General features: G+C 39.7%; 1 protein-coding gene across 14 annotated transcripts in view; it reads left to right on the forward strand.

Moving 5' to 3' along the window:
• The window catches only part of nrxn2a (neurexin 2a), a 496,353-nt gene that overhangs the window by 194,728 nt on the left and 287,621 nt on the right, over positions 1 to 14,004 (forward strand). For all 14 annotated transcript variants that reach the window (XM_057820438.1, XM_057820422.1, XM_057820428.1 and 11 more), the window contains 2 exons: positions 866 to 1,295; positions 10,992 to 11,375. In XM_057820438.1, coding sequence (XP_057676421.1) covers positions 866 to 1,295; positions 10,992 to 11,375 — 814 coding nt within the window. The remainder of the gene's footprint in view (positions 1 to 865; positions 1,296 to 10,991; positions 11,376 to 14,004) is intronic.

Raw genomic sequence — 14,004 nt, forward strand, 5'->3', positions numbered from 1 at the left:
AAGAATGTTAATAATGTAAATGCCATCTTGAGGATTTATTGTCATAATAAACAAATACGGGACTTATGCACTGTATGTTGAATGTATATATTCATCTGAGTTTTATTCATTTTTTTCTTAACGCATTTCCAAAATGTATGTGATGGGGGAAAATTATCAGGAATGATTGCAATTGAATCGGGAGCAAAAAAAAGCAATCGGATCCGGAAATATCGGGATCGGCAGATACTCAAACTAAAACGATCGGGATCGGATCGGGAGCAAAAAAACATGATTGGAACTAAAAGAAACCCAAGTAAAGTGGGGGACAACCAGTCCAAAGCCTGGTCTAAAACGTCCTTGTCTTAGATTTTAGTCAGCAAATCAAAATAAGCCGCTGCATGTCTTAACCTTCGCTGAACCCTTTAGATTTACTCACCTGGGGTTCGATCGAACCCAGATTAAGAATCACTGATTTAAAATTATTTTAAAATAAAATCAACATTGACATTTTTTAAAATAAATGTACACTCATATCCAGCCAGTGCAGTATTGACATTAAAATCATAAGTCAAGGCACCACTGCATATAATTTTTGTGACCTTTTAGTTTGATGCCTTGGGATTTTTCTAGTGTGAAATTATGTGCCTCGGTTCAATTCAGGTTGTCAAACACCACAGCATGCTTTATAATGTAAGGGTTGACTTTATGGACCCACGCAGGTTTTAATTGTTCAGTTTTTGTGCTTCATCGGTCATAGTAAAGCTTTGGTTCGCGTGTAAGTGTGTTATATACATTGCTTTATTTATTGATATTTCAATTTTGGGGCCAGATGAATTGCTTGGCGCAGCTGTCACCTCACCGCAGCATCTCTCTCATTTATCAGGTGGTCTACAAGAATAATGAATTCCGACTGGAGCTGTCACGGCTGGCTGAGCAGCGGGACCCGAAAATAAGTATCCATGGTGACTTGACGTTCAGCTGCGAGAGCGTGGAGGCCCTGGAGCCGGTCACCTTTGACACGCCGGCCGCCTACTTGACATTGCCCAGGTGGAACACAAAGAAGACAGGCACCATATCGCTGGACTTTCGCACCACGGAGCCCAGCGGCTTGCTGCTGTTCAGCCACGGCAGCCTGCTGGGGGCCCTGCCTGAGAGCAAGCTCCGGGCTGACTTCTTTGCCATCGAGCTGCTGGATGGATTCCTCTACCTGGTCATGGATATGGGCTCCGGCAGCATCAAAATAAAAGCCAGCGATAAGAGGCTTGATGACGGCCAGTGGTGCCACGTGGACTTTCAGAGGAAAGGGCGCAGTGGTAAGGAGGAGGCGGGGAGGGGGGATAATGTGTATGTGAGGAGGCAGGGGAGGCTCTCTGTCTGCTTCTGTTACTGTGTTTCGCTGCTCTTAGCGGCCGCGTAGAAAGATTTCCAAGCTGTGAAGTCACCATATGCCAGCTCGGATACTGTCACCGCGTCGTGCCCTTGCCATTTTTTTCCCTCGCTGCGGTGAAACAAGCATGCATATGCAGTGGGATTTTTAATTAGTGATATTTTTAGCTGACATATTATATGTATGATAGTTTTGTTAAATAATTTCACTTAACAGTTGCTCTTATCGCATTGGGCGATGCTCTGCTGTTTGGTCTGCCTTTAACTTTTAATGGCTGCCATTGACGGCGATAGGCGTGCAATCCATTTTGACTGGGAGGGTTGGCAGCGATTATTCGCTCAGTGAAATTATTACAAATTGAAGGGGAAAGGATATCATCATCGCACACACCATATAATTGTTTGCATTAGTCTAACACATATATAGTCTAACACATACATATGGTACAGGTTGGCACCGTCTAACTGTTTGCATTACTCTAACACACGTAATATAATTAATCAGGAAATAATATCATTTTCATATTTACGGTAAGACTACACTACTAATATAAAATAAATAGAACACCATAGTTTAATGAGAAGAAATAGAAGAGATACACAATGCCGTCTTATCACAAGATTGACGCACCAACTCTGGCAATCAGCTCTCCCAGCAAACTCCAAGGACAAAGCGCTTTGTCCTAAAACAAGTACAACCAGCCCGGACAGCAAAGTTGATAGCGGGCGTCCCAATCCGCGCACGAACCTAAGCCGCCCAAAACCGGCCACAGAGGGGATGACCCAAAAGCAACGCCCAGAAACGCCTTCGACAAGGCCCGCCTCAGCAAAGACTTTAAAAAGACTGGACACTGAGATAACACAGATTTTTTCTGCTCGGAAACATGTAGCCTTGTTTTGGATCCAGAATTGTCCCTCCGTCGTCTGTTTTTGCCTTGTTTTTACCATTGTTGACGAATAAATTGTCAACCTGTTTTCGGTGAGTGTTCTTCAAGCTTTTGAAACATGGAGTCAGTACAAAGGGTTAAAATAAGAGGACGCGCGAGATTCGGCCTTCCCGGCGGGCGCACACGGGGCAGCGTCAGCCGAGCGGCACTTGTTTTGGTTGGTGCTGTCCCCCGGGTGCGTCTGCGTCTGTATAAATAGATGATTGTACAGTGGGGCAAATAAGTATTTAGTCAACCACAAATTGTGCAAGTTCTCCCACTCCCACAAATATTAGAGAGGCCTGTAATTGTCAACATGGGTAAACCTCAACCATGAGAGACAGAATGTGGAGAGAAAAAAAACAGAAAATCACATTGTTTGATTTTTAAAGAATTTATTTGCAAATCATGGTGGAAAATAAGTATTTGGTCATTACCAAAAGTTCATCTCAATACTTTGTTACGTACCCTTTCTTGGCAATAACGGACGCCAAAAGTTTTCTGTAAATCTTCACAAGCTTTTCACACACTGTTGCTGGTATTTTGGCCAATTTTCCTCCATGCAGATCTCCTCTAGGGCAGTGGTGTTTTGGGGCTGTCGTTGGGCAGCCTATGGGGTTGAGATCTGGAGACTGGCTAGGCCACTCCAGGACCTTGAAATGCTTCTTACGAAGCCACTCCTTTGTTTCCCTGGCTGTGTGTTTGGGATCATTGCCATGCTGAAAGACTCAGCCACGTCTCATCTTCAATGTCCTTGCTGATGGAAGGAGATTTACACTCAAAATCTCTCGATAAATGGCCCCTCTCATTCTTTCCTTTATACGGATCAGTCGTCCTGGTCCCTTTGCAGAAAAACAGCCCCAAAGCATGATGTTTCCACCCCCATGCTTCACAGTGGGTGTGGTGTTCTTCAGATGCAATTCAGTATTCTTTCTCCTCCAAACACGAGAACCTGTGTTTCTACCAAAAAGTTCTATTTTGGTTTCATCTGACCTCCTAGTCCTCTTCTAGATCATCCAAATGCTCTCTAGCGAATCGCAGACGGGCCTGGACGCGTACTTTTTTCAGCAGGGGGACACATCTGGCAGTGCAGGATTTGAGTCCCTGGCGGCGCACTGTGTTACTGATAGTAGCCTTTGTTACTGTGGTCCCAGCTCTCTGTGAGTCATTCACTTGGTCCCCCCGTGTGGTTCTGGGATTTTTGCTCACCGTTCTTGTTATCATTTTGACGCCACGGGTTGAGATCCTGCACGGATCCCCAGATCAAGGGAGATTATCAGTGGTCTTGTATGTCTTCCATGTTCTAAAAATTGCTCCCACAGTTGATTTCTTTACACCAAGCGTTTTACCTATTGCAGATTGTCTTCCCAGCCTGGTACAGGTCTACAATTTTGTCTCTGGTGTCCTTCCACAGCTCTTTGGTCTTGGCCATAGTGGACTGACTGAGGTTGTGGACAGGTGTCTTTTATACGGATAATGAGTTAAAACAGGTGCCACTAATACAGGTAACGAGTGGAGCCTCGTTAGACCTCGTTAGAACAAGTTAGACCTCTTTCACAACCAGAAATCTTGCCTGTTTGTAGGTGACCAAATACTTATTTTCCACTCTAATTTGAAAAGATTTTTTTTTTAAATCAAACAATGTGATTTTCTGTTTTTTTCCCACATTCTGTCTCTCATGGTTGAGGTTTACCCATGTTGACAGTTATAGGCCTCTAATCTTTTCAAGTAGGAGAACTTGCTCAATTGGTGGTTACCTAAATACTTATTTGCCCCACTGTATTAACTATTATTCAATATTATTAACAAGCTCTGTGGAAAATGTAATCAAAATTGAACATGATTTTCTCAGCAATATAGCTCAATGTTCATATGCGTGTACCTAGATACTAAGGAGTATCATGGGAAATTATGCAATAACACTTATAATTAGTCTAAAAATTATTCACTATAAATACTGTGTCTTTGTTCATCTATTTCGGCCAGCAGAGTGTAGCGACTAATAGGAATTAGAAAATGCTTGTTGACTTATCCAACAAAAGACTCCAATTTTACACTGAAATGTAAATGTCAATTAAACTGAGAAGAAATGCGATATACAGACTATACCGTATTATTCATATAAGACGCGCAGGAGTACGAGTCACACCGGCCAGAAAAATCACAATAAAGTGCAAAAAAAAGCATACATTGCACTGAGGATTAGTCACATTTTTCTCACATCTCCAAATCACTACCAAATCAAATCTCTCAAATTCTACTTGGGAGAGCTGTAATTACAAGAGAAAACAATAAGTAAACCTGTGTATAATTCGCAGACCCAGCCAAATTATGAAAAAATATACAGTGATACTTCATTTTTCGCGGTTGATGGGGACCACATACATTTTTTGGAGGGTGGTGGGTGTTAAATGTATTTATTCAGATTTAGCATTGGAAAGATACATATAAGACGTGTTTTTTTCCCTTTTTTTCTCAAAGTATAATTTAAATTAAAAAGTGTTAAACATCAGCGAATTATTTTTAACCAAGAATAATGTAGCAAAATGCTTGTCTTTGTTAACTTTCACTCCCAGCCATTTTCACCAGTGCAACCCCCTTCGCTCATGGCCGTTTTACCGGATTTTGACTGATTTTGCAAGGCCCACAGAAAATTCTGTTCTATTGCTATATAAACATGGAACCCACCAAAAAAAAAAAAAAGAGTAGACTCTCTTCTTTCAGCAGGAAAAAAGTTAATCCATATCTTTTTCCATTCTTTAGAAATCAGCATTAGAAAATACCGTATTGGCCCGAATATAAGACGGTGTTTTTTGCATTGAAATAAGACTGAAAAAGTGGGGGTCGTCTTATAGTTGCGGTCTAGACGTTATACCCATTCACGACGCTAGACTGTGCCAGGTATCATTGAAGCGATGTTCTGTCATGACAGACCTCAGCTACTCTCAAGTTTAACCAGTTAGCATTATTTTATTGCAGTGTTTTTCCATATTCAGATTTGTTTCAAAACTGCAGTTAAAATTAGACTTCACTTTGATGGTTAATGCAGTTATTGCAATTCTGTTGTTTTATCACAATAGTTTGTTTTATTTACATTTCAAAAAACAGAAGCCATTCATTTATGAATGTGATTGCACTTTAGTTTATATATTTAAATGTTCAGATATTAAGATTTGAATGAAGCATAATAATATGCTTTTTCTCTCAAATATGTTGTTATAATCATTTGTTTCGGATGTACTGTAATTTTTTTCTATATAAAAATGCATTTGGTGTTCAAAAAGTCTTTTTTTCAAACTTGAATCTTAAAAAAGAGGGGGTCGTCTTATAATCAGGGCCGTCTTATATTCGGGCCAATACAATAGCTTAGTTTGAGCAATTTTTTTGAGCAAGAAATTGAGCTTTTTGTGAAAGCATACATTTCAAACATAACTTTGACTTTAACACAGCTATTTTTTGCTTTAGTTACATCCCAAACACCTGAATAATGTTTTCCTTTTACAAAATAACAAAAACAACAAGACAAATAGAGCTTTTGATCGCAAAGTAACAATTTATTTACACATAACTAACTGAGAGATGACGCTATTGTGGCCACGACAGCCGGGTAAACTTTTCCCTCATCGCTGCCTGTCTCATTAAGATGGATTTTTTTTTTTTTTTTGTCTCTGCGGGGTCTGCTCAATGAGCAGCACCGACTCAACGGCATCGTCCGCTGCACTGGTGGTCACGGTCGTTCTGCTCGGTCGTCCAGCACCTGGCATCCTGGGCGTCCTACCCGTTGTTCTGCTCGGTCGTCCGCCGCCTGGCATACTGGACCCTATTCGGTCGTCTTCCGCTGGTTCCCCCGGCCGTGCGGCCCGGCCATTCGTTGCCATTGTATCGGGTTGCGGGTCTTACCAAATGCGGTACTGCCCTCCAGTGGCCAGTTTTATTGCTTTAAATGGATTTTCAGCTTTGTGCTTTGGAGCTAAATTAAATCACAACCCAGAGATGTCTCTTGTAAAAAAAAATAATAATAAATAAATAAATAAATAAAAAAACGTAAAAGACATAAAATATAAGTATATAGTCCTTATACTGTATATAGTATATATAGTATGTAGAGTATTTATACTTATTAGTACATAAGTATAAATACGTCTTTGGGACACTGAAACCATTAAAAATAGAATGTATTCATACGTTTTTGGGAGCAAATGAGTTAACAAGCTCAACGAGCGCATACATTCGGCACCTTTCAAGGTAGGCGCTCCCAAGCTTCTCTGGGCAAGATCAAAGCTTCAGAGCTGTCACTCATCGTTAACTTTAACAAGCAGCTGCTTGGTGAGCAAGAAAAGCAGCAGATGGGAGAGGTGAGAGGCTGTACATGATCGGAATGGGACAGCTATACTTTTTGTTATAATTGAAAAAAAAATCCACGATGGACTGAAGTAGTGAGGGATCGCTGTACAGTCACAAAAAAAAACATGGTAGCCTACATCAGTGGTCCCCAACCTTTTTTTGAACCACTATTTTATTTCGACTGGCAATGTGTGGCAGAAAATTGGCAGTAAATATAAAATAACACGACGAGGCTGAAAACGAACATTAAGTGCAGCGAAAATGTAACTCACCATACGCTGAATAAACCTTTTTTAACAGCTACGTGTATAACTTGATGGCAAATATCCTTGATCGCAGGCATAATGAGTTCCTCTCCAATCGTGAAAGGTTTTTGGGTTTAAGCAATACGTTTTGCCACATGGTATGATGCTCTCAGTGCATTCGCTTTTGTTGCCTCGTTTGCTAGCTTTTAGTGACATATTATGCGGAATGACAGTTGTAGGTAGTGTGGTTATCCTTACTTTAAAACGTAATCAGTTAGTTAAAAATTAGTTCTAAAAGTGAGTTAGTAACTCAGTTACCTCATTGTCAGAGCAATTAGTTACCCAGCAAAGTAACTGACATTACTTTTCATGTTATACACGTCATTACATTATACATTCTATAACATCTTTGACATAAAAGATGTTTATATTAACTGATCACATTTTAAAATGTCACTTATAACAGTGTAACGGTACGCAAACTTTAACTTTCAAATGCTGTGGGGGGGGGCTTTTTTTGTTTGTTTTACCTGTTGTACTGAACCCTCACCAAACCGTGACCCCCGTACCGAGGTACGTACTGAACCGTGACTTGTGTGTATCGTCACACTCCTAATATATTAGATATCGCGGAAAAAACTCAGGTGACTTGACGTTCCGCTATGAGACCCCCAATTTAGCCAAATTTCAAGATTGTCCTGTATGCATGTGTGATACATCTTTGGAAAGCTTAAAATCTCAATTTTCAGGGGAAAAGTTTTTTTTGAACAGGTGGGACCCTAAACAGCAAAACTCTAAATGGAGGTGAGAGCATAAGAGAGCATAATTAAAGACTATAATAGACTATAAAGACTAAAATATTATCGCGTACTTACCTCTTTTTGATCCAAAAACTCCATGCAGCATGTATCACCGAGTGTCGAGACACGGCTATAAATGGCCATAGTTTGGGGGATTTTATGGGTGAAAAATGGTAATATAACAATGGTCGCGATGTAGAAATCGCAGACATCAAGGAGTGGTCGAGATTTTCTTTTTCATATAGTTACCCTTTAAATGTTTTTTTTTTCTTTTTCAATTTTTCTTAGTTTGGATCGATTATTTATCATGTCAAATAACGGGGAAAACGCGACAGTAAAAAAAAATATATATATATACAAGTAAGCTATAGTTATAAGGTAAATATCCGTGACTTATTTACAGATACCATTTTTTTCCATTGTGACGTCAGTTGTTTAAAAGTTTAAAATATGAGAGTGAATAATTTTTAAAGTCTTTTTTTTTTTTTTTTTTAACTAAATATTAGACATCAATTAATGATCATAAGCTAAAAATGACAGACATTTTGAATATTAAATATAATTACTTACTGTATTTTTCGGACTATAAGTCGCACCTGAGTAAGGAGCATAAGTTGCATTTTTGGAGGAAATTTACTTGATAAAATCCAACTTATTATACAACAGATATGTCATCTTGAAAGGCAATTTAAAATAAAAATACAATAGAGAACATGCTGAATAAGTGTACAGTATGATAATGTGACATGATGCATAAACACATAAATGCGAACGTGGTCGGTATGTTAACGTAACAAAGCTATTAAGAGTTATCCATATAACTATCACATAAACAACATGCTAACGGGTTCACTAACACCAAAACACCAAAATAACATGTGAAATGATACAATAATGTGTTAACAATTTCACACATAAGTCGCACCACAGTATAAGTCGCACCCCCAGCCAAGCTATGAAAAAAAAGAAAAGAAAAATAAACACTGCGACTTATAGTCTGAAAAATACGGTACCTTCTTTTTATGGCTGGGTTGAAACATAAAATAGCATAACATAACATAGACATATTTTTCTATGAAACACAACAGTTCTTTTGGCTTAAAATACAGCAGTTTATTTTAAAGAGGGGTGCAAGAGCAGAAACTGCTTTTTCAGCCTTGTCTGTGTTTTCCGCCATAAGTTTTTCAATATGCAGGTGTGGCTCTGAATCTCCTGCCTAACCTATCTTTGCTCCAGCTGTTTTGATTTAAGATGCATAGATATGTCATTCAAGAAAAGTTAGTAGGGCAAGTGACCATTTTTAGAAATTAAAACAAAAACAAAAAAACACAAAAAAATTATTACGTAGCGTCTACAAGTACCTTGGTGATGATAATGCACAATCGGCAGAAAAATAGTACATTATTTTCAATTAATTGTACCCACCTGGACGCCACGAACTGTATGTTAAAAAAGAAAATTTAAGGTAACGCTTGTCACGCTAAATGCTAATGCTAATGAGACCGCGAATGCTATGCTAACGCTCTGAGCCACTTAGCCAATTACCATCTTCGTGTTTGCTACGGCGTCACCACCGCCTTCCTTCCTCCCCTCTCCCGCTATGATATCTCCCAGCCAGCTGTGATAAAATAAGACAACTTGCACCTCATTTAACCAAATTGTAGTAACGTGCCCCTTCACCTCCTCAGTAACGGTAACAACGTTGCAAAGATAGGAAAAGTAATTAATTGGATGACTCACAAATGAAAAAAAATAACGCCGTTAGAAACGCTGTTATTAACTAATTTGCTCCCAAAAACATATAAATACGTTCTATTTATAATTGTTTCAGTGTCCCAAAAACGTATTTATACGTCTTTTTAGTTTTTTTGTTTTTTTTCCACAATAGACATCTCTAGGTTCTGATTCAACTTCGCTCCAAAGCACAACGCTCAAAATCCATTTTAAAGCAATAAAACTGGCCACTGGAGGGCAGTAGCGCATTTGATAAGAACTCATATTGGACCATGAAAGGAAATGAATGAAGAGAAATAGTCAGGAAACGGAAGTTGGAAGAAGTAAGAAGCGTGTGAAAAATGTGGAGAACAATGTAAACACAGGGCACATGCCCCACACAAGTTCCCTAGGTGAATTCTGTTATGAGGTAGTGGTCACTACAAAAGAAAGATTCCCAAAAAATCTATCTTGATGAGACAGGCGGTGATGAGGGAAAAATGTACCCCATCTGCTAATACAGCTGCGGCCACAACACCGTTATCTCTCAGTTCAATAGTTTAGTTATGGGTAAATAAATTGTTACTTTGCTATCAAAAGCTCTATTTGTCTTGTTGTTTATGTTATTTTGTAGAAGGACAACATTATTCAGATGTTTGGGATGTCACAAAAGCAAAAAATAGCTGTGTCAAGGTCAGTTATATTTGAAATGCTTTTACAAAAAGCTCAATTTCTGTTTTTTCATCAGAAATTGAAAAATTGCTCAAACTAAGCTATTTTCTGATGCTGATTTCTAAATAATGAAAAACGATTTTCCTGCTGAAAGAAGAGATTGATCTTTCTTTTGGTGGGTTGCATGTTGATATAGCAATAGAACAGAATTTTCTGTGGGCCTTGCAAAATTAGTCAAAATCCAGTAAAGCGGCCGGGAGTGAAGGGGGTGACTCCGGTGACAATGGCTCGAAGTGAATGAGTTAACAACACTGGTTGTAGGCTTCTCTTCTGGCTCAGCAGGTGGAATTTTCCCCATGAAAAAGCTGTCCAAACAGCATCTAACATTACTGTTTACATTAACTGACGCTGGGCTGCTATAGATGTGCAAACACCCCAATAATGGCGGACAACCACAAGAGGGCAACGTACACGAATTTCTACTCTGATTAGTCAATAGAGAAGACAGGCATAATGATGCGTCGAGAGGCACAATCTGGCCGTTAACAAATTATTATTTCTCTGAGGCCCTGTAGCAAATGCGTCCCCGGCCCCGTGGTTGGGGATCATTGGCCTACATGACAAAGATGGGGGCTGGCGGAACTGACATTCATAAGGTTATACTGTTACTGTCTGCTTCCCATTCAGTTAATTCCCCCTAAATATCATTCCAAATTCTGCACACTAAATTCAATGCGCATCCTCTTGAGGCTGACAGAAGAGCTTCTTTATTTACACTGGAAAAAGCAAAGACGAGAGCCCACTTCCTCATCCCACGTTTGTTGCTTGCTTAGCACAGCCCCCACACACCTGTCCTTATTTCCCACATGTAAAATATTGCATAAGTGCAAGTTGACTCACCCGCCGTGCTTCCGTCCCTACAGGCTTTATTTCGGTGAACGGCAAGAGCGTCCCGTTTTCCGCTAACGAGGGCAGCGAGATCCTCGACCTGGACGGGGATATGTATCTCGGGGGTCTTCCTGACGAACGCCAAGGTCTCATGCTCCCCCCGGAGGTGTGGAGCGCCTCTCTAGGCCTGGGCTACGTGGGCTGCGTGCGGGACCTCTTCATTGACGGCCAGAGCCGCAACCTGTGGCGGCTGAGCGAGATTCAGGGCACCGCGGGCGTCAGCAGCTTGTGCACCAGAGAGACTCACGTCAGGTGCGGCCGAGACACGTGTGCCAACGGGGGGCACTGCAAGGAGGGCTGGAATCGACACATATGTGACTGTAGTTCAACCGGCTACCTGGGGCCCAACTGTGAGAAAGGTATGAGTCTCTTTAAAGGAGATGGAGGGATGAATACGTGAGTGAAAAATACATCTGCAAAGCTTTTATCACACTTTGAACTGTATTTTATTCAGCACCCGGCTGGAAAGTGACATTAAATAAATATGTACAGGGAAAAAAGATGGTCCCTCAAGGCCTCCAAAGGAGTAATACATTTCTTTTAAGAGTAAAATATTAGGGCTGTCAAACGATTTAAAAAATCGAGTTAATCACAGCTTAAAAATTAATTAATCGTAATTAATCGCAATTCAAACCATCTCTAAAATATGCCATATTTTTCTGTAAATTATTGTTGCAATGGAAAGATAAGACACAAGACGGATATATACATTCAACATACTGTACATAAGTATTAAAGATATCCCGATCCGATATTTGGATCGGATCGGACGCCGATATGGGCAAAAAAATGCGCATCGGTATCGGATCGGCCAACACGGAAAAATTCCGATCAAGATTTCCGATCCAGTTTTTTGAAATACGGTCCGGGTTTTCTAGCGCACCGATTTACATAATCCATTACAGTTTTTGCTTAGGTTTCCCTAAAATCCGGTCCGCATTTTACGGCACACCTTCAACGTACTACATTTACATTACCGTCTCCCAATTTACCGAGAGACTTTATCGGTAAAAATGTCATCCGTGTGGGATCATTTCACCTTAAAGGACGACAAAGATGAAGATGCCTCAATAAAGTCAAGCGCGGTGGTAAAGCTGTAAGAAGTTTTAATACAACCAACCTAATCAAGCATTTAGCGAAATACCACCACAAACAATATAAGAAGTATGTTAAGAAAACCGAAGACAAAAAGAAAGGTCCTACGCAACTAACACTGGCAGAAACTTTTGCTATGCGTGACAAACTGGCACATGACAGTCCCAAAGCCCAGGGAATAACAAGAGTCATTGCCGAAGAATTCATTCTGGATGACGAGCCATTATCTCTCGTGAGTAAAGACACACCATCCAACACTTAGAACCACGGTACAACATGCCCAGCTGTCATTACATCTTTGAGCGATTCGGCCGTGGAAGATTCGAGAACGATTCACAAACATCCAAATTCCGATTATGAAATTATGTCAAGTAAAGCAGAACTAATACACAGCGCGGTCTTCGGGACGCAATGAGAAACGGACCACATTGCGTCCCGAGAGTAAACATCATGCTTGTCATAGACCCAGGTAATGCCAATGCTCAACTCATGCCGCTGGATAAAAAACACAAGAATACCTGACTGCTGCTGACAGCCGCTACAAACTACGTCAACATCGTTTTACTGTAGATAATAGATATCATATGTATATAGAACTAGATGCAAGATGACAGACTCGACGGCGTTAGCAACATTGAAGTATTGAAAACTAGTTGCGTTAGTAAAGAGCCGCCATCTTAAAGCAGGAGACTTCCCTAGTAGGCTGTTGTGAACCTTCCAAGCAAACCTAATTAACTTTTTATCTAAAATACTACTAAATGGGCAAAATCATCACTTGAATCTATCTTCAAAACTGTTTTAAAACTTTCACATGTCGAAAGTAGACAGAAGGGAAATTATGGAATAACGGGAGCAATTTTAACAACTTTAACAGTTGATTCGCAAAATTAAATGAATTGAATGTAGTTTAAAGCTGCTGATACAGAACGGGGACTTAAGTATTTTATTTACTGTTTTAAATTGTTAACTTGATACTGAAATAGTCGTTTTTTTAAACCTGAGAGGCTTTTTATACAATTTTTGTAACTAATGCACGAAACATTAAAAGCATCTAATAGCTTGGGGGGTTTGTGAGATTTTCCACTGCGGTTGTGTGTTTTGCTTTTTCAAGACAGTTTACAATATTATTTGCACGTTTTACTGACTGACTATGCTATTTCTGTTTGTTATTTATAATGTTTTGTGTTTGCCACTGAATAAACAGGTGAGTTTCTTGTTACTAACCGTTATGTGTTATTCAAACTCACCTAATTCAGCTGGCTAGTTGTTATCAAGAGTACTAAAACCTTTTTCAACATGAGTCTGACAACTAAGTAAGGAGGCTAAATAACTTTAAATTTTAACACATGCTCAGATAGGTCGGTATCGGTATCGGCCAGTATCGGTTTCGGATCGTAAGTGCAAAACAATATCGGTATCGGATCAGAAGTGCACAAACCTGGATCGGGACATTCCTAATAAGTACTGTATTTGTTTATTATAACAAAAAATCAACAAGATGGCATTAACATTATTAACATTCTGTTAAAGCGATCCATGGATAGAAAGACTTGTAGTTCTTAAAAGATAAATGTTGGTACAAGTTATATTTTGAAACCAGTCTTAATGTTTTCGTTTTGATAAAATTTGTTACATTTTCAAACAAAAAATACACTAGTAGCTCGCCATTGTTGATGTCAATAATTACACAATGCTCATGGTGCTGAAACCCATCAAATCAGTCGCACCCAAGCGCCAGCAGAGGGCGACAAAACACCAAAAAACACAAGTAACAAATGGACATGACACTGTGCTGTCATTTTAATCTGTTTGAGCGGGGCATGTGCATTAAATGCGTCAAATATTTTAACGTAATTACCGCCCGTTAATGCGATAATTTTGACAGCCCTATAA

The sequence above is a fragment of the Corythoichthys intestinalis genome, chromosome 18, assembly GCF_030265065.1.
Source record: "Corythoichthys intestinalis isolate RoL2023-P3 chromosome 18, ASM3026506v1, whole genome shotgun sequence".
Classification (NCBI taxonomy): Eukaryota; Metazoa; Chordata; class Actinopteri; order Syngnathiformes; family Syngnathidae; genus Corythoichthys; species Corythoichthys intestinalis.